At 45.5% G+C, this 27,983-nt stretch overlaps 2 protein-coding genes across 10 annotated transcripts in view; one reads left to right on the top strand and one right to left on the bottom strand.

Annotated features, from left to right (window-relative positions):
- Positions 1–31: 31 nt before the first annotated feature.
- LOC102682644 (G/T mismatch-specific thymine DNA glycosylase) lies at positions 32–14,822 on the top strand. 3 transcript variants are annotated; one of them, XM_069192900.1, is made up of 11 exons: positions 32–174; positions 534–601; positions 3,724–3,872; positions 4,571–4,797; positions 5,093–5,162; positions 6,411–6,546; positions 9,511–9,593; positions 10,420–10,514; positions 10,836–11,007; positions 11,311–11,439; positions 11,553–14,822. In XM_069192900.1, exons 2-11 carry the CDS (start codon positions 546–548, stop codon positions 11,696–11,698), a joined length of 1,263 nt encoding a protein of 420 aa, XP_069049001.1. In that variant the 5' UTR covers positions 32–174; positions 534–545; the 3' UTR covers positions 11,699–14,822. The 3 variants fall into 3 exon arrangements, with proteins under 3 accessions (XP_069049001.1, XP_069049000.1, XP_069049002.1); XM_069192899.1 differs by having other exon boundaries at positions 530–601; XM_069192901.1 differs by lacking the exon at positions 534–601.
- Positions 14,823–14,978: 156 nt separating this feature from the next.
- The window catches only part of glt8d2 (glycosyltransferase 8 domain containing 2), a 19,219-nt gene continuing 6,214 nt past the window's right edge, over positions 14,979–27,983 (bottom strand). For 6 of the 7 annotated variants that reach the window (XM_069192903.1, XM_069192902.1, XM_069192904.1 and 3 more), the window contains 9 exons: positions 22,148–22,188; positions 21,035–21,127; positions 19,503–19,683; positions 18,910–19,027; positions 18,628–18,712; positions 18,213–18,325; positions 16,851–17,017; positions 16,519–16,631; positions 14,979–15,827 (listed from right to left, as the gene is read on the bottom strand). In XM_069192903.1, coding sequence (XP_069049004.1) covers positions 15,655–15,827; positions 16,519–16,631; positions 16,851–17,017; positions 18,213–18,325; positions 18,628–18,712; positions 18,910–19,027; positions 19,503–19,683; positions 21,035–21,127; positions 22,148–22,166 — 1,062 coding nt within the window. In that variant the 5' untranslated portion in view covers positions 22,167–22,188 and the 3' untranslated portion in view covers positions 14,979–15,654. Of the gene's footprint in view, positions 15,828–16,518; positions 16,632–16,850; positions 17,018–18,212; positions 18,326–18,627; positions 18,713–18,909; positions 19,028–19,502; positions 19,684–21,034; positions 21,128–21,387; positions 22,100–22,147; positions 22,189–27,983 lie in introns of those variants that run through there. The other variant, XM_069192907.1, reaches the window with a different exon arrangement.

Genomic DNA, 27,983 nt, shown 5'->3' with positions numbered 1-27,983 from the left:
CCCCACCGTGTGGGAGTTGGTCTGACCCGGTGTCAGGGGTGACGGCTGCGCGGTGCAGGCTCGCTCCAAGTCTTTGTTGTCTGCGGTAATTCGCGCTCGGTTCGGGCTTTTTAATTGAGCACAATCTGTGGTTTTTAACGAAGGAATCCCATTTTCTCACGTCACTTGAAGCAGGTATGTTATGCATGCGCTCAGCGCAATACTTTGTGGATGAAAGCGGGCTGTTTTCCTAAGCGTAACATATCTTCTGCTTCCTGTGTAGCTAGGCCATGGCGAGCTTTTCTGTAGTGAGTTTTAGATCCGAATTTTGAAAGGTGGTGGGAGGGGGGAATGTAATTTTAGATTAGTATTGCTATAGTTTTAACTGCTGTCACCGTGAGCGCTGAAGATCGACAGTCTCGATGTTAAACGTCGGTACGGTGGTTTTGTGAAGTAGCTGAAGTCCTTATGACTAAGACTGGGGGGGACGTGTCAGTTTTTAAAATACACGTTTCTGCTTGCTGCTGTCATTATTATTAATCTGTTTAAGTAAGTCCAACGTAAAGATGGAAGAAAAGCAGTACGCGTCTTTGACGGTGCCTACGGAGTACCTACAGCACTGGTGAGTCTGTCCCCTACACGTCCATCCAGACGAGTTTGATTGCCTTTTCTTCACTCTCTCTTCTCATAACTGTAACAGCCTCGGCGGAGCCGGCGTGAAAAGTCACCCCGCTGTGTTGCAGTTAAGGTGGCGCAAATTCGCCTCGGTGGCCGAAAACACTTTGACCGCCCGGAGTCATCGTGCGGTCAGCCGGTAGACTCTCTCTGCCCTGCTGGCACAGCGGGTTAAACCTCTTTCTGCTGTTAAGCAGACGGATACGTGAAAGACGAGGACAGCATAGAAACTTACCTGAGTTTAGTGCTCAGGTCCGCGTGGTCCGGTCCAGCTGCTCATGGAATTAATGATGAAATACAGATGTTTTCACTGGCGTGGTGCGCTGCCCTCCATACATCTTGCCATTTGATCAGTGGAAACGCGTCCACTGGCTGGTAAACACGCACCACACTGAGTTCTGCTGGAGTTCAACAGCGTCTTCTGTGAGTGACTGGATGGCTACATCGAGTCTGATGATAAGATAAGATCACTTTATTGGCCATATACAATTTCTTGCATTAGGAATTTGTCTTTTCGCAGACCCCAGCTTGCTCTCCATGAGACACACAGACAGGGAGAGAAGCTGGGGGTCAGAGCGCAGGGTCAGTCATTTCTATGGCGCCCTTGGAGCCGTTGGGGTTTAGGGCCTCGCTCAGGGGCCCAACGGAGTAGGATTCCTCTGCTGGCCAAGGAATTTGAACCGGCAACCTTCCAGCCGCAGGTGTAGATCCTGACCTACAGTGACACCGCTCCACCCCTGATTCAGTGGACTGTAGGAGAAACGCAAGCTGATAGATTGCGGATGTGTGCTGTTCACACTGAGATCACTCAGGATTCATACCTGATGTGGCTCACTGTGTGGTTGAGTGTGTTTTGTGTGATTGTGGAAGACACATTTGCACGTTTTCCCAAGTATCCAACTTTTTTCTTTACCCATTGTGAAAGGTTACAGACTAGTGGTCTCATGGCCACAGTACTGTAATATGGGAGGAGCCTGAACTCTTTCTTGAAGGCCCCTTGGAGTCGGTTTCAGTCACTAGTCCCAGAAGTAGGTTTCAGGTTCCCACAGTCCTCTGTCTGTGTCAAGAGGTTTCTCCTGTTTTCAGGCCCTAAACCTCATTTTCATTTGAGTCCCAGAGTCCCTGTATTGCTGTGTGGCTCATTCGAATGAAATCCCTTGTATTCAGGGTTCTGAATACATGCATGAAGCCCCTCATTGTCTTCTATGTTCCAAGACAAAACATTTGGCTCCCTTAGTCTCAGTGTGATGTTCCATTAAGGCCAGGAATACATCTGGTTGCTCTTGTATTATCTCTAGAGCAGCAGTGTCTTTTTCATAACGTGGTGACCAAAACTGAACTAATTGAACACTCATTAGTTCTATTTTGAATGTAACTTGACACGATGTAACCCCACACTCTTAACAACACATCTGTGTATTTTGTTAGTCTTTGTTATTGCTTCCCTACACTATCCTCGATTCTGGAGGACTTGTGAGTCTGCAGGATGTCTGGGGCTCCAGAGCCCAAAGCTGAGGAGCGTGGACAAACTGATAACTTTGCTCCAATTAAATGAGCTGGGTCAGACCAAGAGTGCAGATGTACCGAAAAACTGCAGAGAGACACCAACTGTCCAAGACCAGTAGTTTCAACTCCTGGTCAAGTTAAAAAAAAAGCGGGTGTACAAAGTCTTTCTCACTTCAATTACTTCTTTGGGTTCAAGTATCATCCATCTGATATTTGAATTTTACATTTGTGTTTCCTGCATGTTCTGTATTACCTTGCACATATCCACTTTGTTTCATTTGTCACTTGTCTGCCCAGTCCTGAATTTATTCTGTTAACACTAAATGCAACATCACCTGTTCTAGTATCGTCTGAAAACCCAGCAAGCTGAAAAAATTGTGCAGCAGTCTGGATTAGTTTTCCAGGCCTGGTCTTAGACTCTTCTGTCTCCTCTGGTTTTTCAGCTTACTTCCTAATAAGTTATTGAAAGCTTAGTTGAGAAAATTGATTGTTATATTGCACTCAGGATGTAGCTTTACGAAAAAATTTTTATAAGCTATCATTTTTAAAGGAATCTAGTGATCAGGATTCAGTTGTTGCTCCCCAGTAGCTTTCTGAACGATTCATATCAGTTAAAGCCTTGCAGTCACAGGTAAGAGTTACACTCTTATAGACAGTTCTCAGTGCTGCTTGGGCCCATTGGTTCAGTTCTTCAAGTCAGGGAAACAGTAAACCTAAGAGGAGTGCTGAAACCCCACCTACTAGGACCGGTTACATGCTAATTTCTCACCTCATTTTATTTAAGAACTAAAAATGCTATACAAGTACAAGAGAGCAGTTCCCTTTAAAGGCTTAATGAGCCAGATCAGTGGAGGGAAAGCCTGAGAACATGAGAGCATCAGGACTAGAACACACTGATGTCGATCATTGATAAAGATGGGAGGAGCTTCATTCCTTGAATGTATGCCATTTATTTACAATGCATACCAGTTGTTCAAGCCTGCTTCTGTAGTTCACTGGCTGTGGTTTATTCTCCTTTTTTGTGATTGTCTCAAGGAGTCATTTGAAATATCCCGGTCAGGTTTGTGAATAACTTTCCTTAGGTCTTTAAGTACAAGTGATATTCTTTTGTACCACCTGGACAAGAAAGCTTAATATTGCATGTACAGGATTGTTCCTTGCAAATTTTTATGTATGTATTCACAAAGCAAATTCAGTCAAGGAGCTGCAGTCTGTAGAAGGATGAATGATTTTATTAATTAATTTATTTTACATTCAGATGTCTGGGTGTCTAGTTCTGCGGAGTGTAGCAACAGCTGCAGCAGACATTTATTGTGAAATTTTCTTATTTATTGTTGTAGTCTTCTTATTTATTGTTATTGTCATCCTGTAAAGCGCTTTGAGAAGCCACCTTTAAAGGCGCTATATAAAATAAAGTTTATTATTATTATTATTCAGTCTCTTTTCTGTACAGAGAAAATATAAGCGTGGTCTCTCCAGTGTGCGTCTTACAGAAGCTGACATCACGTCAAGTTCCCTCGTATTTATGCATTTTGTTTGTTTTCGCTTCTTGTTTGTTTGAAGGTTTCAGTCCACTCAGCAGATCCAGGCCCTCCAGGCAGCCCAGTATCACCAGATGTCCACCGTGCCCCCCTTCGTAGACGGCACCAGGGAGGAGATGGAGGCGCACGAGCCGAGCGTCCATCAGGAGCCCCCTCCGGCCCCCGTGCAAGGTACTGGGCTGAGGACGCGGCGGGGTTCGCATCGATCGGCCGGAAAAGCCGGTGCTTGCGCTGAAGCACAGAAAGCGATTAGGCTGCATGTGAAAATGCTGTGTTCGTCGCTGCAGGAAGCTCACCCTGCCGTGTGCAGGTTTCGTACGAGGGAGTGTTTTGCCACAGTGTCCACGAGTGGGGCTCTCAAGTTTGCCTCCGACGTGGGCAGCCCGTGTTCATGGCGGTGCCTGTTGCTGATGTTGTGGAATCGGAGGGGAGAGAGAGAGATCTAGAATCAGTACTAATGGGCAAGAAGGGCAGGAGCAGAAACTGGTTGGGGGGGAGAGAAAGAGACATAGAAGCAGTATTAATGGAAATGGAGGCTTTGTAGCTGATACTGGGCAGGGAGAGAGCGATAGTAAGGGCGTACCAATGCGTATGAAGGATGTAGAGCTAACGTGGCTTGCGGAGAGAGAGACACACAGGCAGTACTGATGGCAATGGAGGGTTTGGTGCTGCCACTAGGTCGTTTTGCCACAATGTCCACAAGTGGGGCTTTCAAGTTTGCTTCTGATAAGGGGCAGCCAACGTTTATGGCTGGCCCCATTGCTGAATGTTGTGGAACCACAACAGAGGGATCGTGGGGAGCTGAGTTCCTCCGGTAACAATGGTGGGAAACGCAGTAACAAAATGGCGTGGTCCTTCTCTGCCTTCAGCCCCCACAAAGGGCAAGCGAGGGAGACCCCCGGGCAAGGACCCGAAGAAGCCTGGAGCCAAGAAGGCGAAGACGGCGGAGGGCTCCGCGGGCGGCAAGCAGGAGAAGATCTCAGACGCCTTCAAGAAGGTCAAGAGGAAAGTGGACCGCTTCAATGGCGTCTCGGAGGCGGAGCTCATGACCAAGACACTGCCCGACATCCTGACCTTCAATCTCGACATCGTCATCGTGAGTGACCGCAGACGGGGTTCGCGTTTTGCACCCAACTCGTTTCTGGAAAGTGCTGCCGTATGGAAAAGCTCAAAGGAATTAATCCATTGATCTTGAATTACAATTGAATTTAGGCAGAGTAGCTGATCTTGCACAGTATTGATGTTAACACATTATCAATGACAGCATGCAGTCAGTGACGGACTAATTAACAGTGCAGAACAATGAATAACATGTTTGCTGATTGACCAGTAAAATGTTTGTATTCGTGTTTGTTAGTGAGTGCTCTGTTTTTCTTATTTTCCATATACAGATTGGTATTAACCCAGGACTGATGGCAGCTTATAAGGGCCATCATTACCCTGGCCCTGGAAACCATTTTTGTAAGTTGTGTGAAAAGTATCTTTATTCAGCACTGTCTTTGTGCTTTGTGCTGTTCTTGCAGTACGTTGTTTGCCGGTCCTGTTAAACGCCTGTTGCAGGCAGTGCTGCAGTCCACACAGGCAGCAGGCTCATCCAAGTGCCAGGCCTGCCTTTACTCCAGGTTTAGAGTATTCCAGCGTAAAACATGTGCTACAATGCTTTACCCTTTCCACTTATGCCCAAAAATTTGTCAATTACACATCAAATGGAGATGGAAAATACTCTGTTGGTCAGAAGATTATAGATCAGATCTATGTGATCTAAGGTGATCTCATTTTTAAATGTTTTGACATTGTCATTTCAGTGTATTTAAGCCTGTTTTGTGTTGCATTTAATGCAAACTGAATGAATATAAAGTATGTATTTTGTTTGGGATTATTGCATGCAGACCTTGGTTTGGGTTGGTTTTGTAGCTGTTAGACCAGGTTTGACTCTAATGAGATGAACTTCAGAGTTTGCTGTTTGAAAAGTCTTTAAACAGTTTACCAGCTAAGACATTGGCAATACCCATGTCCTGAGTGTGAGGGATTAAGACACAAAGAAAATATTTTATGCAACATGTTAGGAAGAAGAGCTAAATCAAATGTATGGTATTGGATAAATACAATGTGTGGATAGTTAAGATAATCTTTTAATTACAAGAGTGTTTATAAAGCTTGCTATTAAATGTCTGCTTTCATTTAGCAGCCATATTACCCTGAAACTCACAACTCGTAACCCACTGAAGCTCTGTAGGTGTGAGCCTGGTCAGTACCTGGATGGGATACTCCTGGGAAAGCTAAGGCTGCTGCTGGAAGAGGTGTTAGTGGGGCCAGCAGGGGGCGCTCACCCTGCGTTCTGTGTGGGTCCTAATGCCCCAGTATAGTGACGGGGACACTGTATTGTAAAAAGGTGACTCTCCGTGGTCATTAAAAATCCCAGGGTGTTTCTTGAAAAGAGTAGGGGTGTAACCCCGGCCTCCTGGCCAAATTTCCCATTGGCCTTTACCAGTCATGGCCTCCTAATAATCCCCGTCTCTGAACTGGCTTCATCACTCTGCTCTCCTTCCCACTGAGAGCTGGTGTGTGGGGAGCGTACTGGTGCATCATCCAGGTGGGGCTGCACACTGGTGGTGGTGGAGGGGATCCCCATTACCTGTAAAGAGCTTTGAGTGTCCAGAAAAGCGCCATATAAGTGTAAGCAATTATTAATTATTGTTAATTATTTAGGGAAGTGCCTTTTCCTGTCTGGTCTCAGCGACACCCAGCTGAATCACCTGGATGACCAGTCCTTGCCAGAGAAGTATGGGATAGGTTTCACAAACATGGTAGAGAGGACGACTCCAGGAAGTAAAGACCTGTCAAGGTGAGATGGGTGAGAAGGTGAGCTCTCGATTTGTGAGGCAGCCTCTCAGGCATGTCAGTCTGGCCAGTGGCTCTTTTCCCGAGATTGGCCACTTCTTGCGTGTTCTCAGCAGCCCGTAAGGTGTACCAGCATTAATTCTTTTCATCAGTTCTCATCATTAATCACGAATGCTGGATGTGCTTAAAAAAATATATTTTAACACATCTATTCCTACACTGTCTTTCTGTTCCTCTCAAAGTCTCTGATGCTCTGAACGTGCCTCACATTGCTGTGAGCAGCAGGCGGGTCCCGAGTGATGACTTCCAGGCAGTGGGAGGTATTCAGATTGCCTGGAATTCACACTGGACAGAAAGAAGTATCCAGTGATCCTCATAAGAACAGCGTGAATGAGGAGGAGGGTCCCTGGTATTTTTACTGAAGTGGGTTTCTCATTGGAGCGTGTGAATTGAGAGGACCGGTGAAATCTGTATTCTGTAGACAGGGATATCCAGGATATCACTTCAGTGGTAAATGTGATGTCGTAACAGCGTTCTCCATTTGCACTGTGAAAGTTAGGACCAGCCCCGCATCAACACAACCCACTAACCATGAACCTTTATATTTGGCCCACATCCAGAACTAGTGCTGAGCCAACTCAGGCTGCAAATGAGTGGAATTTCAGCCCATCAGCTTGTTTAATAGATTAGAGGATCACAGCTGGATGCTTCTTGATGAAGCCGATATGCTGGCATCTGTCAAGGTGACTCGGTAGCTTGTTCCAACAATCATACGCAAAATGATGTTTTTATTTTATTTCAGTACATGACGTGAATCGGAAATGGACTGTGAAGTTTAAAATGTATTTATTTTTATAGTTAAGGGATGTAAAACTATCAACAAGAGAAGTAGTGTTCCCTGAAAGTGATATTGTCAGGTACACTTTTATAGTAGTCTTTTCCAGTGCTGAGGTTGTGGTCTAAAAGCCATCTTATTTACTAGACATGTATTTGTGTCGCATTCCTTTTATTTACTGGATTTGAGAAACTGAACTGCAGTAATTGACAAAACGGTGACAGAAAGTCTCCTCTCCCAACATGACTGTTAATAAATCTTTACTTTTGCCTTTTCTTAAATATGATTTAAATCATATTAATAGCCAGGTTGTGCTTGTATACCGCTACATGCCAAGGTGAAGTGTACTTGTACTTGTGGCCAGTAGGCCTTGTAGACCAGGTGTCGGACCATCAGACCAGTGTATCTGACTCCCCTCCTGCAGTATGAAGAGCATGAGGTTTAACTCAAGCCCTGCAGAGCAGACACTGGGACAGAGGGCTGGTCAGCAACAGAGGCAGTGAATGTTTTATTGAGATTGCGGGCGAATGGTAGTCCTGATGTCTTTCACGGGGTCTTACATTAAAAATCAGTTTTTACAAAATGGGCTGTGGTAGAGCTTATTCTGTAAAAAAACGGCTTCTCTTAAAAACCGGTGTTGGGGGCATTCACTCTTAGAATAAGAAAATATGCAAAGATGTTAATAACATTGGAAAATAAAAGATCTAAGCTAGTTTCTCCTGCATTAACAAGCGCTACTGTGTGTGACTGCTTAGCGGCAGTAATAGATTTTATATATTGGTGTGGCATGCAAGAGAATTGATGCGGTCGGAGAAAACGATCCGTTACAAATAGGAGGTCATCAGAAATAGCCAAGCGGATCAATCCATAAGTAAATTAATCCTAACCCCCCAACTTGTAAATGATTTTTGGCAAGAATATATCTGAGCGGTTGGTATAATTAGAGGCACCCGAGTCCTTTGTTCTCTGGCACAACTTTTGGCGGAAAGAGTAATAATTCAGGCACACTGAATTAAACAGGTATTTGTTACAATGACGACAAACTAAATAACACACAATATAAAGATACAACACTGCTGTCTTCCTGGACTCTGGATTGACACTTGACCATTTACCCAGAGCTTAATTAACTAAGGTAAATCAAGGTGGGCATGACAACCCAGTCTTTCTTGCATTGGAAGAATGGCACTACATCTGCTCCCCAGCCAACGGGACTTTGAGAATTGTAATGAGGCTTACTAACCAAGAGGACTCTCAGCCCACTGTGATTAATAGAGCAGTGATGGCTGATTGCCCTAGAGTTGCTCTTGGCTGTTCCCGACGGGCCCCAGGAGCCGTCTTCAGCCGTGTGGTTGGGTGGCTTGTCCCAGGCACCCGCTCGTCCATGGGATAAAAACTGCTTTCTGTTTCAGTCTGGAGTGTGATTTCACTTTATGTTCAACGGATGACTCTGGAACCTCATTTCGATGCTGGCATAGTGTATCAGGTACACATTAAATACTTCAGTAAAGTCTTGTCCTGAAAAGATCGTTCCCCTGAGCTGCCTGTGAACAACTTGCCCTTATTACTTTCTTTAGATGAGCAATGTCCTTCATGTAGTACGAGTTTAACAAGAATTTAATACAGCATTATAAGTCATTAATTACTTTTGACTTCTGCATTTACTTTATGTATCAAACTTTGTCACTTTACGTACACTCCAAAAGAGGGCAGTAATGAGTCAGCTTAATCCTGTTTTCTTTATTCTTAACATTTCAGACAGTCTTCCTCCTTGAAATGTCTCAGAACAGTGGTCATACTATTTTTCTGCATTGGGCTTTGCTTGAGCAAGACTGTGAGGGTGGACTTGTTCTATGACTAGATGACTTTTAAGCATTTGCTTCGACACAACCTCTGAAAACTAAAGAAGAACAAGATCATTGCCGAAGCAGATGAATATTGATTCTCTTGCCAAAACTGCAAAACATTGTAGATCAGTTCTAAAGTGTTTCCAGATGTATTTGCTCAAGGGTCTACACTGCATCACGCAGTTCTTTATTTTCTGTTTTCTTTAACACATGCTCTAAATTATGTCAACAGAATTATTTTTCCATCGGTGATAGGTTATTGTTTGTTTTTTATCACATCTTACAGCAAAGAGTTTCGTGAAGGTGGAAGGATTCTGGTAGAGAAGCTGAAGAAGTATAAGCCCCTGGTTGCTGCTTTCAATGGAAAATGTGAGTATTGAGACTGAGGTTTAAATTTTACATCTTTAAGATACATCATGGGTGAACTGGCTTCTTGTGCATTACTTTAAAAAGTTAGCATGTTTGTGAGTGCAGGTTGTATATCCTTTGTATCCCATTTGCAAACTGTTTTTCAAAGATGCAATCCTTTGTTGAACCCTTTATTGAAGGATTCGTAAAACTAAAAATGAGTGAGTTACCCTTAAAGGCATGATTTCCGAGAAATGTTAACAGCGGTCAGCCCTGTTCTTCATGGTCTCAGCGTGGGCTTTTTGAAAAATTAAGCCGAGGACTGACGTCTCTGGGCACTTAACTATTGCAGTCAGGCTAATCGGCTCAAATTAAATGTCTCCGGTTCTATAATGAAAGAGAATGTCTAAGCTCTGCACACAGGAAGAGATTGCTTTGTTTGTAGCCGTTTTAATTAACAAGGAAGATGGGATGCATTTGCCTTAGGCCTGGAATGACGTCCATGCAGTTCACACTAATAGATTGAAAGCATCAAATAATGTTAGTTTCAGAATGCCCTTTTATCCCCTAGATTTCTGATGATCTTTTTTATGATGTCAGTCAAAGCTATGGATTATGGTACCTGACATTGTATTTGTTCTTTGGGGGGGGGGGGGGATTTTAAAAGCCATGAAAGGTAAAATAAGAAAACTTTCATTTGTCCTTGGTTTTCTCTGCACTGTTGCAGTCATCAGTGTTGGCCAGGTGTTTTATTCAGTTAGTTCTTTTATTCCACATTAATAGAGGTAGTTTCCTTTTGATAAATGTAACGAACAACTGTCTGCCTTCATTTGTGTTTTGTTTGCAGGTATTTATGAAATATTCAGCAAAGAAATATTTGGCTTCAAGATCAAGAAATTTGAATTTGGTTTACAGCCTCACAAGATCCCGGAAACTGAAACAGTAAGCGGTCTCGTCTGTTAAATACAGTGCTGGTGTCGGAGGCAGGAGGTTTTTAAAACGAGGAATTTCTACTGATTGTTTCCCAAGTTCCTCCTGAAGTGGGGAATGTGTGGTGGTCACATGACCCTTGGGTTTCCAGGGCTCTCCAGCTTTGAGAGACCCTTCCTGTGTTCCCAGCAGTGCAGCACAAGACTGTTCGGAACGTGCATGGAGGCTGATGTCAGCTGAATACATAGATGTTTATGCTATAGTGCATGGCTGGATTGGACTGCACACGTCTGGATAATGGATGTGCATGTTGACCCACGCTGCCCCCTGCAGGTGTGCTACGTGATGCCCTCGTCCAGTGCGCGGTGCGCCCAGTTCCCCCGTGCGCAGGACAAGGTGCACTACTACATCAAGCTGAAGGATCTGCGGGACCAGCTCAAGGGCGTGAGCGTCCCCGAGGAGGTGCAGGAGACGGAGTACACCTTCGACCTGGAGAAGGCCAAAGGTACAGAGCCCAGGCCATCGTGATGTTCGGAGTCCTCCCGCTCAGGAAGAGGCTGGTCGTTTTCAGTGATGTGAAGCGAAGCGGCCATCAGTGCCGGGCTGTGATCTCTGGGGCGAGCCCGGTGTCGAGAGGGCGGCAGCGAGGCCCGTGCAGAAGCGACCGCGTGCGCTCGCTCGTTGGCGTAGCTGGCCCGGCTGCCGTAAAGCGCTGGGTTAGCACAGACCGCTGAGCTGCCCGCCGCCGACAGGCCAGACGGGCCAAGGGACCTCGCGTTTGTGACCTTTCTCTGCTTCTTCCCCGCAGAGGATGCAAAGAAGATGGCCATCAAGGAGGAGCAGTACGACCCAGGTTACGAGGCTGCTTTTGGAGGGGCGTATGGGGAAGTGGGGCCGGAGAGCAACGGCCACTGCAACTTCTCATCGGTCGGGCCAGGTACGGTGCGGAGAGCGGCCTCCCCCTCCTGGGGGCGCTCCCTCGTCGCGCGGACAAGCGGCAACGGGCGGGGGGGGTCCGGGGGCTCTCGTTCACGGCCGTCTGTGTTGCAGAAGCCGCCAGCGGGGGCGCGGTGCCTGCCCTCGCCGTCGGGCAGCTCCCGGACGGGCAGTGGATGACCCAGTCGTTTGCGGATCAGATTCCGGACATCGGCGGCTGCGGTGCTCCCCAGCCGCGAGGCGCCGAGGCCGTGCAGTGAGGCTGAGCCCGCGGGCCCCGCGAGAGCACGGCGGGCCTGTCGCCGCGACCAAGACACCGAACCTCAGTTCCCCAACTGAAGAGTCATTGTGCCGGGACTGTGTTCATACCGATCAGGTATCTCGTACTGCATCCATCCGAGAATTTATATAGTGAGCTGTTACACGATGAATTTTACGTAGATTAGTCGATTCTATGGAAACTACTATTTAAGGATGGTAGGGTTTTTTTTTTTGGTTTTTAATTGCTATTTAATGTAAATCATACATTGTCATTTTTTTTAATGGAAATTTTAGAGGATCAGAAACTTTTACAGAAAGTGCAATTTTACTACTTCTCAGTCTTACATTCGTAAATGTAATAGTGCTCCTGACTTGATTTTTTTTCCACTGGTTTGTTTTCATAGACACAGAAAATCAGGGTTCTCCGATGATACTTGATTGGTGGTTTTACTAGTGAGGGCTTTATCAGGGGAAGTGCCCTAGTCCTGGATTTGATGTTTAAGCTTTTACTTTGCTTTTTTTAAAGCAAAGCCAGTAGTTCACATAAGGAGTACTTTATAAACAAAACACTTCATTCTGTTTTCTGCCTGCCTGGTTTTCTTCTTAACAGCATTTTTACCAGTTTTACACCCAGGTGTAAGACTGATGACCACATTGGCTGTGGAACGGAGTGGTGTTTAAGCTGCTGACCAGGACAGGGTCCCAGAATAGTCTTGTCACACAAGTTACAATTCTACAAGTAGGTTAAAGATCTCAAAACGGTCATAAAACTGCTATAGAAACCAATGGTTGAAAAGAACAGTCTTGTTTTTGTGTAAACCAAGTTAATAAGTCTGCCCAAGAGGATGACAATACCAAATCTCTGATCTAGAAATAGCCTGCTAGCTGTGCTGTGAGCGTAGCTGTTGAGCACAAGGGTGAAAACCCATCAGCTGCCTCTTTCTTTTGTTGCCAAACAGATTGACTGACTTCCGCTTAGTGATCGATTAGGGTCGGCTTGGTCACTTGAAAGATCTCATCATGTACTGTGCCTTTTATAAGAAAACGGCAAATGATTTTGTTTTTGAAAACCGTTTGGGCAGCTCTGTTATTCTCAGAAGCTGTTTGGAGGCTCATGAAGTGTAACGTATTTCTCCACTTCGTGGTATCACATCGCGACAGCCCCCTTTTTTGACAGAGGTGTGAGAAATGGTCTGGTCAGTGCAGCAGCCTTTATGTTTACTTGTCAGTTTTCGGGTACTGTATTGTTTTTCCTCCGTGTTGTGCAACACATGAAACTGTACTTTTTATGAAGTAGGGGTAAGGTTTTACTACCAGTGTAACAAAAAGCCTTGAGGGGAGGGAACACGTAGGGGTAGTGAGTTGTGACAGGGTGGCTGCGTGGAGCTCAAGGTGCAGGTTTATTTACAGCCAGGTCACACCCTTGCAGTCCCCCAGTAATCGCCGTGCAGGTCCTCAAGCACCTGGCCAGCACTGCTCTCCAGGTGGCCAGGTCCTCCTCGGCTGCAGCCGTTCGCCTCTCCGCCCTGCTCGGGCGGCATAGCTCGTCCTCCCCTCGTGCTGCTGCCAGTGTTTCAGCTCAGCACCAGGCAAGCTGCTCTGGAATGTCTGAAAGCAGCAGTGCCTGCAGTTGTGTAGTCTGCCCAGCCGGTGAGGCAGTCCTTTGGTTGGCTTGTTGACCGATGGGGAACATGGGCTGTTCTAGACAACAGTCCTGCTAAGAGAGCTGCCCAGTGCTCCCACAGCCATCTGCAAGTCCCTGCCACTTGCTCCTAGGATGAGAAGTGGATATTGTTGTCTTCGACTGCACAAGCTACTGCAGGTTCTGGCCAGTAATGGCGTGTGGGGTTCGCGTCTCTGCGTGCGTTGAGGTGAATCCCTTCGCCCAGTCTGCTTCCATTTCCACTGAAGGCCCTGCTCTAATGTCGGCCATCGCTGGGCCTGTTCCACCTGGTTTTTAAAAAAAACGTCCTTCATATTCACCTGGCATCCCGCTCTGATGCTGCTGAGAAATAAACCTGCACCTGCTCTGCGGCTTGAATCGAGCGGTGTGGACCGTCCCTGCCTACGTCCAGGACCTGCCAGTCGACGGGGGCAGCCGGAGACTTCGGAGATTTTTCTCTCCCTGACCCCAGGTCTTATCGGAGGACCTGGGTGCCAGTTGGTCAATATTTCCTGAGACTAATGCTCTCCTAACAACCTTTTTACAAATTCGAGAGACCTGTTCCCTCAAGTTGAGAGATGAAATTAAATTGGAAAGGTATATAAAAAGGAAAAGGAGTTTTAAGGCAACCAGAAGAGAGCTCTATGCTGAAGTTGCTTAAATATTGCCTTGTGGTGTTCATACTTCCACAAAGCCTTTTGACACAGAACTTCCTGAGCCAGTCTAGAATTTTTTTAAACAAATGAGCAAGCAGTTTTTAGAAATGAGATCATCATAGCTAGATTGCCCAGTTTTCATTACATTTCATCAAAAGCAAATAATGCTGTTGGGTTGAAGTAAATAGAATAAGTCTCTGGAGAAATAATTCTATATCAGTTGAAGCAGATTTTTTTAAAGAAACATTCCATATTAATAATTCATGTTATTTACAGAAAAACTGTGAAGGCTTATTAAGAATTCACTCTTTGTCTACAGCATTTTAAATAAGACACACTCACATTCTTATCTTTAATGAATCTGTGGTGCTCTAAAGAATATACACTCTGGAAACAGTGTTTCTAAGGGAAAATGCTTTGTTTTGCAGTCTGTATTTTAGTGTTCTAAATGTTGACAGGCTTGTGGCGTTTTGTTCTGTATTTTTAAATCTGTGGATCTGTGGTGCAGAATTGTGCTAATGCAAACCAGATCCATGTGGAGCTTGGTGGTTCGTGCTGTGGAGGGTCTCCCTGTTCCACTGGTGAATTAGGAATGAATGCAAACCAGTGTAATTACAGGACTCTCTATGCACAATTGATCATGGTGCTCTAAAATCCAATGGCAGCTATTTAAACTCTTGAGCTGTACTGTCTGTGTACATTATGTAAAGGTGTATCTTAATGTGTTGATGAAGATCGGTGTTCAAGCACATGAGCAATCTGACCTTCCAAATAAAGGTTTTGCAAACCCTTAGTCACTTCAAACATTGATGTGTTTTGTTTGAGTCGAGTAAAACTGGTGACTTTGTCTCTGTATGCAGTTTTGCAAACTCAGAAAAATATCTAGTAGTTAAAACCCTGTACAATTTTTCAAATTTTATATGTGGAGAAGACACATTTCTTCTGAATTGAAGTAATCCATTCTTGGTACATTTTTCATCTTCTTTTACTTTCCTGAAAATTATTTTCCATAAATGATTCATCCCATTTTCATTTTTGCAACATGATGCATGCCTAGTAAACGTGTCCTGCAGTGCTGATAATGGCGAAGTCACTCATGCACATCTAACTTTAAACACAAACCACAGCAAAATATTTTTTTACACTGCCGCGTGGCTCTCGAACTGAAGTTTCTTCACAGCAAGTCACAGCACGGTGGTGCCTGGGGGCCTTGAAAAGCTCTGTTCTGACTGTGGTTGCACAATAATGCAGGCATACTGCTCAGAGGCATAACTGAATGTCTGGGCTCCTTGTGGCACAAATACCTGAGGGCATAAACAGAGATGGGCGCCACCAGTCCTCCAAAGCCACAAGCTTCTCTGGTATTTGTACCACCCCTGACGATATTGAATGCATTGAAGTATTTATATGAATTATGCATCAGATCATCCCTAGTTTTTGCCCTGGATCAGCTGCTAGTTGAAGGCTCTCAGGACTGGGACGGCCTGATCCTGCTGCACACGATAATGGCGAGCTTTTTAATTGACAAGACGTAACCTCCATTATCGAGCCCCGTCTGGTGCCACACCCTCCCTTCAGAGCTTGAGGACCATTTTCCAGGCCAAACCTCGGGGCTGAGGGAGGGGGAGGCGCAGCTTCAGCTGCTGGGCCTGACCAGCACGAATTTCCCCATGGGGTCTGGGATGTACCAGCGCTCCCACAGCTCCATGTGCACACAGGGGTAGTCCCAGGGCTTGAACCTGCCGTTCCAGTGTAGCAGATGGGCCTCCTGCAGGAACTGGTCTGAGTACCGCGTGTCCGGACTCCAGCCTGGCCAAGAGAGAGGGCAGTGAGGATGAGGTTGCGCTCTTCAGTCGGCTGTTCTGTTTGTTTGCAGGGATGCTCCTATATAAATTGATGTATGTATCCTGATTGTGCGATAGCTTTCAATAATTAGAAGATGTTGCCAGGAAAATGTCATCTCTCAGTTTCAATGCAGAATTTATACTGGCCACAGTGGATATTCCCATTCTGTTAACATTTAATAAATTTGCGTAGTATGTTTGTTCCGTTGCCAGAAAAATCAGCTGTTTTTAATTTCTTTAGAGAGAACGGGCAGCTTGGCTCACAGAGCACAGCTGTGGAATTCAAAGCCACATTGTCTTTGTATTTGGTGGATTCAGTGTTGTCCAGATTTTTTAACTAAGCGAGTCACATAAACCTTTAAAAGTGAGTGTCCTGATTTTTTACCCTTAAGCTTAGCACCAGGTTTAGGGGTGCTAACGTTGTTGTTTTTCAAACTGATAGCAAAACGAATCGCATAAAAGTGAGCCTGATTGACAAAGATTCCTTGTCCTGGTTTGAGTTCTACGCCGATTTAAATGGTTTTCAAAAGTACCGGGGGTTTTCCCTGTCCTCGGACAGCCAGGGGAACCCTTTGCCTGCAGTGCTGCAGTTGTAAAAGCGGGAGTCTGTGAAGGGAGGAAGCTGGTGTTCTGAGGGCGGCGCGAGAGGCTCTCACCCAGATGCCGGACGTGCCACAGGGGGGCGATGCTGGAGTGTTTCTGGTAGAAGACGATCAGCATGGGGGGCGTGGCCACCCCTCCAGCCATGGCGCTGCTGTACAGGTTGTCTCTGAAACACGAGGGGAATCGGCCCAGTGAGCTGCTTGAGCATCCCCATGACATTTCCCCCCCCCCCCCAGAATGCTCCAGTGACATTTTCTAACCCTTATCAAGAGGCGTTCATAGGCACCTGTCTCGTCTAGCAGAATTCGGTTTTTAATCGCCCTCTCCCGGAGGACTGGAGGGGGCTGGGTGTGGCTCAGGTACGGCACCTGGCCGATGTTCTGACCTGAGGTTCTGCTGCATCCACTTCTCGAGCTGCTTGGTGATCCTCTGGCGTCTCCACTCCGTGACGTTGGCGACCATCACGCCAGGATTGAAGGAGCAGGTGCCGGGGCTGATGCCCAGCTCGCGCACCTCCGGCTTCCTGTAGTCCAGGAAGCCCATGTAGGTTGTCTGGGAAGACACGGACAGAAAGGCTTGTTTCCCCTGGAGCTGGGAGCCCTGGGTCTCACTACACCTGCAGCTGCAGGAGGAGTCTCCATGCTTAACAGACAGGAGGTACACGTTTGGATTGAAATTATACAAGACGGAGTCAGCATTTCAAAAGTAAAGCAGCACTGATCTTACATCCTGTTTCATATACACGGGTCATATACTGAAGAAAGCACTTGACACTGAGCGCTCCAGTAAAGTCCCTGCTGTATAAATGGGTCAAAGTCATCATTGTAGATGGGTGTTTGCTCTTGACTTACGTGGGGGAAAAAAAACACGAATAAAGCACAAAATAAGCAAGATGGGGCAAATGTCATCATCGTATCTGTACTCTTTCAGTTCTTGGTATGTGTCAATACCTGTTGTGTTGGCCTAGCAGGCCAGCGTTCAAAGCAGCGCTTTGACTCAACGGAAACTTCAACAGTTTGTTACAGGAGTGTTTGCCACTGACAAGTGAAACCGTCCGCTCCAGGAGTTCTTCAGACAAGGCACACATGATTTAGCTCAGCAAGGTGAGAAACAATTCTTAAAGTATATATTAAAAAAAAATGTGATTCTCACTAGTTTCTCTTTACTCCACATATGTTAGAGTTTCTAAAGTCTCAAACTGCCTCCTTGTTCAAAAAAAAAAAACCCATCATACCCTGACTGTAACACTGATGAATATTGCCCAGCAGCAGCCACGATACGGGCAGGTACACAAACCCCAGAGACGTTCACCAGTCCCATCACACGTTTCTGTAACGCCAGCCATTGCCGAGAAGAGCCCTGTTCTGTCTCTCCCGTCTCACGAGCCACTTCAGTTAATGGCTGTAGGTATATAAGTGTGTCCCACACCACACACACATATTTCCTTGTGAAGGTCGTTGGCGCTGATCTTCCAGCCCTCTCCTCCATCTATCACTCCTGTGTTTTGTGTAAAGCAAAATCCGTCTAATAACTTCCATTTACTCCCATCAGAACACCGGCTCCCCAACTGCAAAACCAGCAGATTTAAGTGGTCATACCTGTAGCCATATCGTTGCTTAATGCTTGACTACAAAGTACATGGTTGTTCCTGTTTTGCTTTTTCTTCTGGCCATCTGTACACCAACACTGCTGCTGTAAAAACAAGTGCCCCCCCCCCCCCAACACGCGTGTGCACAGCTGGCCTCACCTGCATCCCCACACTGCGCACCATCTCGTGGGTGGACGGCAGGTCGCAGTCAGAGGCGAAGGCGGCAGCGTGGCCAGGCTGCAGGCCGGTCCTGTACAGCTCCTGGATGTCCCCTGGGGGCAGAAGCAGAGGCCGCATCAGCAGAGTCTGGGCCCCATCGCCCTGCCCTCGTCGCCGGGTTACGGCCCCTATCGCACTGCGCTCGGAGTCAAACTGCAAGACAGCGGTGAAACTCTGTCCAGGGGTTGCTAAGCTCCCCCAGATAGTGGATTCCAGCAATGTCTGACCCAGGAGAGCCTTTAATCCTTTCACCCCAGAGAATGTTTTAACCCCCATCAGTGAAGGTGAGAGAGGTGTCTGCGGTATGAAAACCACACGCCTGATCACCGTTACCAAGTTCAAATATATTTTGTACCTTGAACAATGACGTCGTCGTCCAAGTAGATGACTTTCTTGTGTTTGGAGACGAGCATTGGGAGGTAGAAGCGTACAAAATTCAACTGGAATGAAGAAAAATATGGAAACGATGAAGGAATGCTTTGTGCATGGTACAGTTTACAGATGACATACCTGCTTTATTACAAAAAGCAGTTGATGACTGTGTTTTTTACAGTGAACGAGGGTGAAAATTGTGCTGTTTTGCAGGAAGAGCCATGAGCTCTCCCGTCTTGCCTGTTGCGCGGCCTGCTCTACTCACAGGGTGCAGAAGCTCAGGTCTGGAGGAAACTGGCCGCACTTTGCTCTTCAGTATCATGGGGTTGAACTCCAGGATTTTAAACTTGATTTCCTTTAACTCGGAGTTCTCAATCCATTTCCTGAAAAAGGGAAAAGGACTGTAATCCAGCTGTGTAGAGGCAGTCTCTCTCAGAATGAACCGTCCGGGGTTTATTTTGAATGACTTCCCAGGAGAAACATTTCTCTGTCACCAGTATCTTTTGAGCAGCACACATAATCTGTTGGGCTCCTCAACATCGCTACACAACAGTTGCTGTAGGGCGCCAGGCTGCTCGTGATAAGTGATATTTATAAGCAGAGTTCTCTCATGGCAAACACTTATTTTTGAAGCAATAAAGTGTTAATTCACTCTGCACCAGTGTATATGAAAGAGCAAACCAAATATCTATTAAGTGCCAACTACTAGCGTCAAGACGTGTTGAAGTGCCGCAGCTGGAGATCGCCAGTCTTGCTCACTGTGTCGCTGCGGGCGAGGGGGAGACCGGGCAGCGGCTGTTGGGCAAGGAAGCACCGAGCGCGACCTGGCGGACAGTGGGACAGGACGTGTCACCGGACCTGACATGGCTGACGGAGTCCCGCAGCGTCACGACGTAGAACAGCAGCGGGGCCTCAGTGTTGCTGTACACGCTGTTGATGGCCGCGATGGTGCCGCCCATTCGATCCTCCGCCGCGCAGATGACCACCAGGATCTCCTGGTCGGGCCCGTCCTCGGCGGCGCCGCGCTGGTTCACCTTTCCTGAAATGACAGCAGGCGCCACAGGCGCCCCGTGAACCTCCGGCGTGACTCACGCCAGCCCCCAGCCAGGGGGCACACGTGACCCCAGTAGACCAAGAACAGGGGACACTCTTTACACACATGGTTCATCTTTGGATCAATTAACCACTCAGTACCAAACCCGCTAGACGGGGTGAATTACTTCATCTCATTTGATACTGTTCTTATGTTCTTCACCAGCCTTAGGACAGCACTGCTACAACCCCTCTAATTAGAGTCACATTACAATACAAACCTAACCACACTATCTCACCGACTGTGACACAACAATACAAACTGGAGAGCAACCGGGACCTATACAGAGAATACACAACAACCAGGGTGAGGGGCAACAAGGAGAAAGAGACCATGATGAAGTACAGTGTCCACAGCCTGGCCATAGACACTGGACACAGACGGACCTGGCTGTCCAGAGAGGACAGGCACAGTGAACACTGGCCATACTATAGAAACTGGGTAACACAGACAGGCCTTGATCTCCCCAGAACTAAACTATCACATAATTCTTTGACTTGTTCTGTTAATTCCGAATTCAGAAAAAGATAAATGTACAGTTTACGTAAAAGAAAATCAAAATATATATTTATGTACTCTATATATTATCAAAGACAAAATTAACACTACAAAATAAACAAGTGCAGTCATTCTTGAAGGACTGTATGCAGTACTGTATATTCCTATCTTGTGATCCCATGCCAATAATGTTTTTATATTCATAAAAAGATGTATTATTAAGTGCTAGGTATTTTCATATTTTGAAGTACTTTGATTATAAAACTGTGGTTCCTCTCTAATTCCATCGGCTGATTTCCTGTCTTGGTTCAACAAGCATAATTGCTTCAGTCTGTTAATCAGTCCCTCTCTTTCCTGAAGTCACCTGTGCTCTTCTGACAGTACAGCCCTTCTCTCATATGAGAACTGAACCTTTACTCCTTTACTGGGGAGACAGACCTCTTCAAAATAAATGTATGTATGTATGTATCCATACAGTTAAGAAAGGAAGAGATAGGTAAATGAACTCTGGCTTCCCAGGTGCCTGATTAGGCTGTTTTCAAAGGCAACCTGATCTTCCCCGGCAGCTCAGACTGCAAGAGCTGGTCCTGCTGTACATGGCGGCCCAGTGATCTGAGCACGGCCAGTAGAGAACTAGACTGGTTTACTAAGGAAGCTCAGAACCGCCTGCTCGTAAGTCTAGCAGCAGTTACTTAGAATAACGAAAAAGAGCAGATATGTCCCAATACAACAGGATCAGTCTCTCTGTGCTGCACACGCGACGCTGCCTCTGCGCTGTCCTCTGCCATGCTCGGCGCACCTGGGTCACTGCTCTTGGGGGCGGCCCGGTGGACTCGGCTGTACAGGACGAAGCCCAGTAGGAGGAGCAGTAGCAGCACCAGGAGCTGGTTCACTGAAACACAAGAACAGGAGGTCAGCAGCAGCAGGAGCTGGTTCACTGGAACACAAGAGCAGGAGCAGCAGCAGGAGCTGGTTCACTGGAACACAAGAGCAGGAGCAGTAGCAGGAGCTGGTTCACTGGAACACAAGAGCAGGAGCAGCAGCAGAAGGAGCTGGTTCACTGGAACACAAGAGCAGGAGGTCAGAGGACAACTAGAGGTCAAAGAGCACAAGCACACATTTCCAGTGTTTTCGACAGTATTACACTCTTACTTTGTCTTATTTAATTCTGGACATATTAAAATTTGCCCAAGCACACCAGAAGCAGTGCCAACCCCCTCGCAGCCAGGAAGGAGGGGGAGGGGGAGATCTGTTGCTGTTTCCCTTTGTTTCCTGCCACGGGGGGGGGGTGCACGATCCACAGTGAAAGATATTTTGGAAAGAGGGGAGTCTTACGGCACACTCCCCCTCAAGCCCACACTGCTCTGTGCAACAGACAGGCCCGGCACTGAGAATCCTGGATCTGTGGAAAACACGCTGCTTGTTTAACAGCAGGCGCAGGAGGTGAATTTGAGTTCTGGCAGTGGGTTAAGCCCCAGGGAACGCAATACAACACCACCAGATCCCGGCAGCAGGCAGTATTGGTCTCTGGAATACAGCCATCTCTTCTGTACAAGGCAGTTCAAGTACAAGTCTGTCCTGCCCAGACAGACTTAGACTGCCGGATTGCTGTGTGCACGTTCAGATTTCCTTCACGCCCCGGGTGTGCATGTCTTACAAACTCTAGTGTGCATACAGCCCTCGGTCTCATGTTTCCTGCAGCTCCGGCCATCAGCAATGCTGGCATCTCTTCCATCAGCCCCCACACGCAGGCTCCGTGCAGGACTGCCCTGTTGTTACACCCAGAGCTTCTCTGCACCACAGAGTCTGACACCATCACTTCACCTCATCAAACAGATCACACTGATGTGGATTTCAGGAGCTGAGTCCAATTACTCAGTACCAGCCGGGGTTCATATGAAAAGTAACTCACCCTTTCTCAAAAGAGGCATTTCTTCCTCTTCAGTGTACAGCCTGAAAAAGAAAAATCAAATATTAGAAAGAAAACTGTCTGCATCAATGAGGGTAACCAGAAGGAGTCTGGAACAAGCTGCCTAGCTGTGCAGGTGAAATTGATACATTGGCTTATTTAAAAAAATGGCTGAATGAGATCCTGGGATCAATTAGCTTTTAATAACCAAACTAGGTGTTGTGTTGACTGGCTCGCTCTCATTTGTAACCTTCCTTGTGCTTTTGTGTTACTGAGCTCGCCGTCTGTGTTCATTAAGACCCTGCAGCCAGAGCAGCCCAGGTCAAATCCAGTTCTCTGTGCATCACATCACCAATCAGAATCAGAGATCATAATCAGTCATCGGGGCCTGGAGAATTCCCCACTGACAAAAAGGGTGAGAAAGCAAAACCAGCTAATTCTAGTCCAGGGAGTTAACTTCAGTTACATGTACAGAAATGGGAACAAATTATCGGAACAACTAGAATCAAAGATCATCACCACACCTCATCACCAATCATCACCACTAATTATCACAAATCTCAAATCCTTTGTAAGCAGAGGCTCCCAGCACTGTCTTGAGACAGTGATGTGTTTTAAAACCTCCAGATTATTATCCAGGCTGTCAAAACCTATATCACCGCTGACTCAGATATACATCAATTTCCAAATGGCAAGGAAGGGGGCACAAGTGGGGCAAATAGACACAACCGTACACCAAGGCAGATTTCCCCAGAAGCCAGTTAACGTACCAGCACACCTTTGGACTGTGGGAGGAAACCGGGGCACCCAAAGGAAGCCCACACGAACACGGGAGAACATTCAAACTCCACTGTTCCAGCATGCTGCCCCCTATGATAATACATTCTTAATAACATATTTTTATCCCCCCCCCCAAAAAAAAAACACATTCATTAAAAACAAGAAAGAAGCAAAACCTCCCTCCCCCCACCCCCCCCATCCCCACCCACAACGGCAAATCACACCTTCAGAGACGACAAAAACTATCAACAATCCCACAACTGCAACAGTGACAACAGTGATACAGTTCTGTGACTTTGTCTCATCTTCACATTTCAACCCACCATTTCCAAAAAAGTGCTTATGATAAGCTTAAGTTATATATACTGTACAGTTAACTGAAACGCAAAGTATAACTTACAGACTAGTATTCTTCTATCATAATGTCAATTAGGATTTCGCTCATGATCTCTGAGGCCTATGTGGGTGTGGAAATCCGTTTGATTCTGTGGTTTATTCTCTCTATATGAAGTGGACAAAGTAGGAGTCAGAGTGAAAGCTGTTTCTGAGCTGGCGTTGTGACATACTTGGACTGAAAATCAATCAGACCTCATTCTCTGTCTCGACTCAGCTCTCCAGCAGTTTCTCTCAACTGGAAACAGTTAAAGACAAACGGAGCACAGGACCTGAATAAGGAATGATCTGACAATCCTAAAGGCTAAGAGAACTTTTTTCTCTTTTAACTGCCTTCCAGTGCTTGACGTTTATATTTGCTACAGTTTCTGAAATTCTGCAGCAATAGATTTTGAATCTCCTAATTTAAACTGTAAACAATGGACAAAAAAATGTCAGTAGAGGTGAGTCCCATATGTTTGGCATTTCAGTAGAGTGAAGGTGAGCAGAAGAAGCTTTTTGTGAATATTATGAGAAAATCTTGGTTTACATGACGATAAGCAGACACTCTAATTTAGAGAAACTGAATTCAGGGAAACTCAGCGCCAAAACAATCTTATCGCTGCTCCTGTGACACGAGCTGACAAACAGTATGTGTCATCCGTGCTCGTGCTGTATATACTGTGCACTTGTTAAGAAAGAGGTGAAAAACAGCACCCGGACTGGTCAATGTGCTGTCATTGCGCTCCGGGCTCATGCGTGCAAGAGGCTCTTCCCGACTGGAACCTCATTCCCTTCGGAATGTCATTTCCCATCTCCTGGACGCGACAGCAGATGCTTGTACTCCATTAAGAAATAAGAGAAGAAACAGAGGGATCTGGGAAGTATAGGTAGAGCACCTAATCTTGCACATCACGTCACGGCTAGGCTGGTCTGCGGAGAGCAGCGTTGCTCATGCAGATGCACTGTAGTCCTTCTCTTCAGTGCTTCAGAAACACATTGGAGGCCCAGCTGTCCTGAGAACAGGCGCATGCATCAGAACAGCAGCTAATGCACCTAACAGACTCTCCGTAATTTATTGACGTGTCTTCCTAAAAGGCTTTTCTGAGGATTCAGCTGTCCAAGATGACTACATGCCAATATAAATTATGCGATAATGTTTTTTGCTCTCCAGAAGCTTGTAAAACAGGCTCTTTTTATGACAGTGGGCTGTGTTTTCTAGGTTTGGAATCCACACGTGTTTTAAATGTCAATCACGGGAGGTATGGTTCTCCAGGATGACTCACCCTTGAGCACAGTGGCTGCCACACTCACACACTCACCTGCACATTGGTCAACCTTTTAACAGTTGAAAAAAGTGCAATCCCATACATTTGTTCTTCTTCCAAATAGACTATATAGTACATGTTGAATGCACCTAAATAATTCTATATTCTGCATGCCCCTTGGTGAAACAGCCAAGAAGAGAAACCTGCCTAGTGAGTGTCTGTCTCTGGGACATGGGACATGGACAGAGAGTTTTTCAAACACTGGAAACCCTACTACATTTTTAAACATATACAGTTTGTGTCTCATTCAAAACACATTGAGAGATTTATTATTCGCAAACCTGCAGGATAACCAAGAAACTTCAAGTGAAGCTTGATTTAGCTTAATTCAGGACAAGAGCAGTTAAGACACAGCAGCATACTGAAGCTTGAATTCCTCTTTTAGAACTCTCTGCCCTTCAGTGAAATTTTCATTTTTCTGTGCGCAGAGTCGTGTGCTGAGCTTTTAGGAAGAACAGCTTCTGTCTGACCGTAAGGAGACTCTTGAGGTCACTGTCCAGCAATCACTCAAAATGTGAAGGCCTCAACTCGGACTCTAGTTTGTCGTGAACAAGACAGACTTCTGTTTTGAAAGTTAACTGCTTTGTATGTTTTACACACAGTTTAAACACAACTATATGGAATCCACTTCAAACATAACACTACCCTCTCAAAGTGTAACTATCCATTTTGCCCTCTGTCTGTTCCACTGGGAAATGCTGTTGTGCGGTTTGTGAGCGATTCATAGCCAATCACCAGCACTCTCCAGCTCCATTCCATGCCAGGTGTATTCACCACAATACCATTCTTTACATTGCAAATAGCACAATATTTTTATAAGCCCTTTTCTTCAGAGTGTTCCAGTGACAGAGGGACGTTGACAGAGGAGTAGCACTGTAGATCAGAATAGATATATACAGTATATACACTGGATATATACAATATATAGTGTAGATCAGAATAGATATATATATACACTATACAGCATATACACTGTATACATTATATACCAGCAGCCATATCACCCTGCAGCTCACCGCTGGCAGCCCACTGAAGCCCAGCAGGTGTGAGCCTGGTCAGTACCTGGATGGGAGACTCCTGGGAGAGCTAAGGTTGCTGCTGGAAGAGGTGTTAGTGGGTCCAGCAGGGGGCGCTCGTCCTGTGGTTCATGTGGGTCCTAATGCCCCAGTTACAGGGACACTATACTGTAAACAGGCGCTGTCCTTCGGATGAGATGTAATATGGAGGTCCTGACTCTCTGTGGTCATTAAAAATCCCAGGGCGTTTCTCAAAAAGAGTAGGGGTGTAACCCCGGCATCCTGGCCAAAATTCCCATTGGCCTTTACCAATCTAACCTAATAATACCCATCTATAATTGGCTACATTACTCTGCTCTCCTCCCCACTGAGAGCTGGTGTGTGGGGAGTGTACTGGTGCACTATGGCTGCCGTCGCATCATCCAGGTGGGGCTGCACACTGGTGGTGGTGGAGGGGATCCCCATTACCTGTAAAGCGCTTTGATTGGAGTGTCCAGAAAAGCGCTATATAAGTGTAAGCAATTATAATTAATTAATTATACAATATACAGTGTAGATCAGAATATATATATACTCTATATACACTATATATACTGTATATACAATATAGATCAGAATAGGCTTTCAAGGCTTCGACCTTGTGACCTTTCAAGGCTGAAGGCTTTCAACCTTGAGGCATCAACAGGCTCAGAATCCATATACTGCCTGTCAGACCTTTAAATACAACATTCATCATTCAAAGAGTTCAATGTTAGAAGGGTGCCACGGACCACCAAATTCAGATTGTAATGCAAAATAATCAGGAATTTATGCAAAAGGGAAGAAGTGGTCATCATGAAAGACTTTACTGGGAGGGACCATCCGGGATACCAGCAGTTGAAACTGAAATGGCACACATGGCTAACTCAGTTTGTCAGAGCTCCTAGCAGAGGGTACTGATCTTGTCTTTTCAAACAATCATACATTATGTACTGTAGGCTTTGGGGTACATTTTCAAACTGTATAGGCAGAATCCAGGACAAAGGGTTACAACATGAGGAAAGTGGACCTGCAGACAGAGCAGTGCTGAAGGGGAGCAGGATGAATCAGCATGTGTAAGGGACCAGCAGGGAATCGATGGAAACAGTCTCTAGATATTCCTAGTAAATCAGAGGCCTGAAAGCAGGGGCCAAACTGTCTAATGACTCAATATGAACAATCAAAGCAGAAAAAAGCACTCTATAAAGTCTCATAGAAACTCATTTAAAATAGAAAAAAAGGTTAAAGAGAAGCAATAGAATAAACAGCAAGCAGAGGTTCATAGAGATATTATAGAGTGTGAGAAAAGAATATTGCCATGTAGGCTAAGATATATAATCATGTTTTACCAGTAGTAAAACTGCAAATAAAAGAAGTGTCCTGGAAATAAAGATAAATAAACATTTAGACAAAGAGAAGGATATAGCGGATGTATTTAATGAACATTTCACTAAGATGTTCACCAAGAAAGAAATTCACAACATGTAGAAACAGAATATTTCCCAGTCTGAGGCAGGATTAAGTTACTTAACGGTACAGTCAGAGTCAGTGTTAAACGTAAAAAAAGACAAGAGTCAGAACTGTTACAGATTACTGAAGCACTTCAACAAATCTTCAGGCCAGACAGAATTCTATTACAAAGGAAATCAGAGATTTCAGCTATAGACCATTAACACCCAAAAATGGAAGACAAAACCACAACAATATGTCTAATTATATTGCCTATAAGAATATTAAAGTTAATTAGAATAAAACTAGATTACCTATATAGCAATAAGATTCTAAGGAACAGTCAGCATGAATTTAGAAAAAAATCGTAAGAGGTCTTAGCTAACTTCCTAGAATTATTTGAACAAACAGCAGTATATGGATGTACTGATGTCCACCACATCAAAAGCACATGTAGGTTTTTGAAGGATGTTTGATAAAATTCCACGTAAGTGATTAATTCTTAAATTGAAGGTCTTAGGCATTCATGCTAATGCATGCATTTGTCTAATGGATTTGAAACAAAGAGTACAGAATAATAATTACAGATGAATGTCAATTAGGAACTTTAGCAGTGCTGTAATTAATGCAGTACCACAGAGATCAGTACTAAGACCACTGCTCTTCCTGATTTATATCAATGATCTATCTTCTGACACAGTGAGTAAACTAGTCTAGTTTACACTTTACACTTACGTATACCAAGATACGTACTGTAAGCATTAGCTAACATTGTGGGAGCTGCAAAGAAAAAGATCTAGATAAAATTCAAGACTGGGCAAACACCTGGCAGATGACATTTAATATGATAAGTTCAGGGTGTTACAGAGCAGAAAG

The sequence above is a fragment of the Lepisosteus oculatus genome, chromosome 7, assembly GCF_040954835.1.
Source record: "Lepisosteus oculatus isolate fLepOcu1 chromosome 7, fLepOcu1.hap2, whole genome shotgun sequence".
Taxonomy (NCBI): Eukaryota; Metazoa; Chordata; class Actinopteri; order Semionotiformes; family Lepisosteidae; genus Lepisosteus; species Lepisosteus oculatus.
The sequence above is the reverse complement of the archived record's forward strand: the minus strand, read 5'-3'. Positions and strand labels throughout refer to the sequence as shown.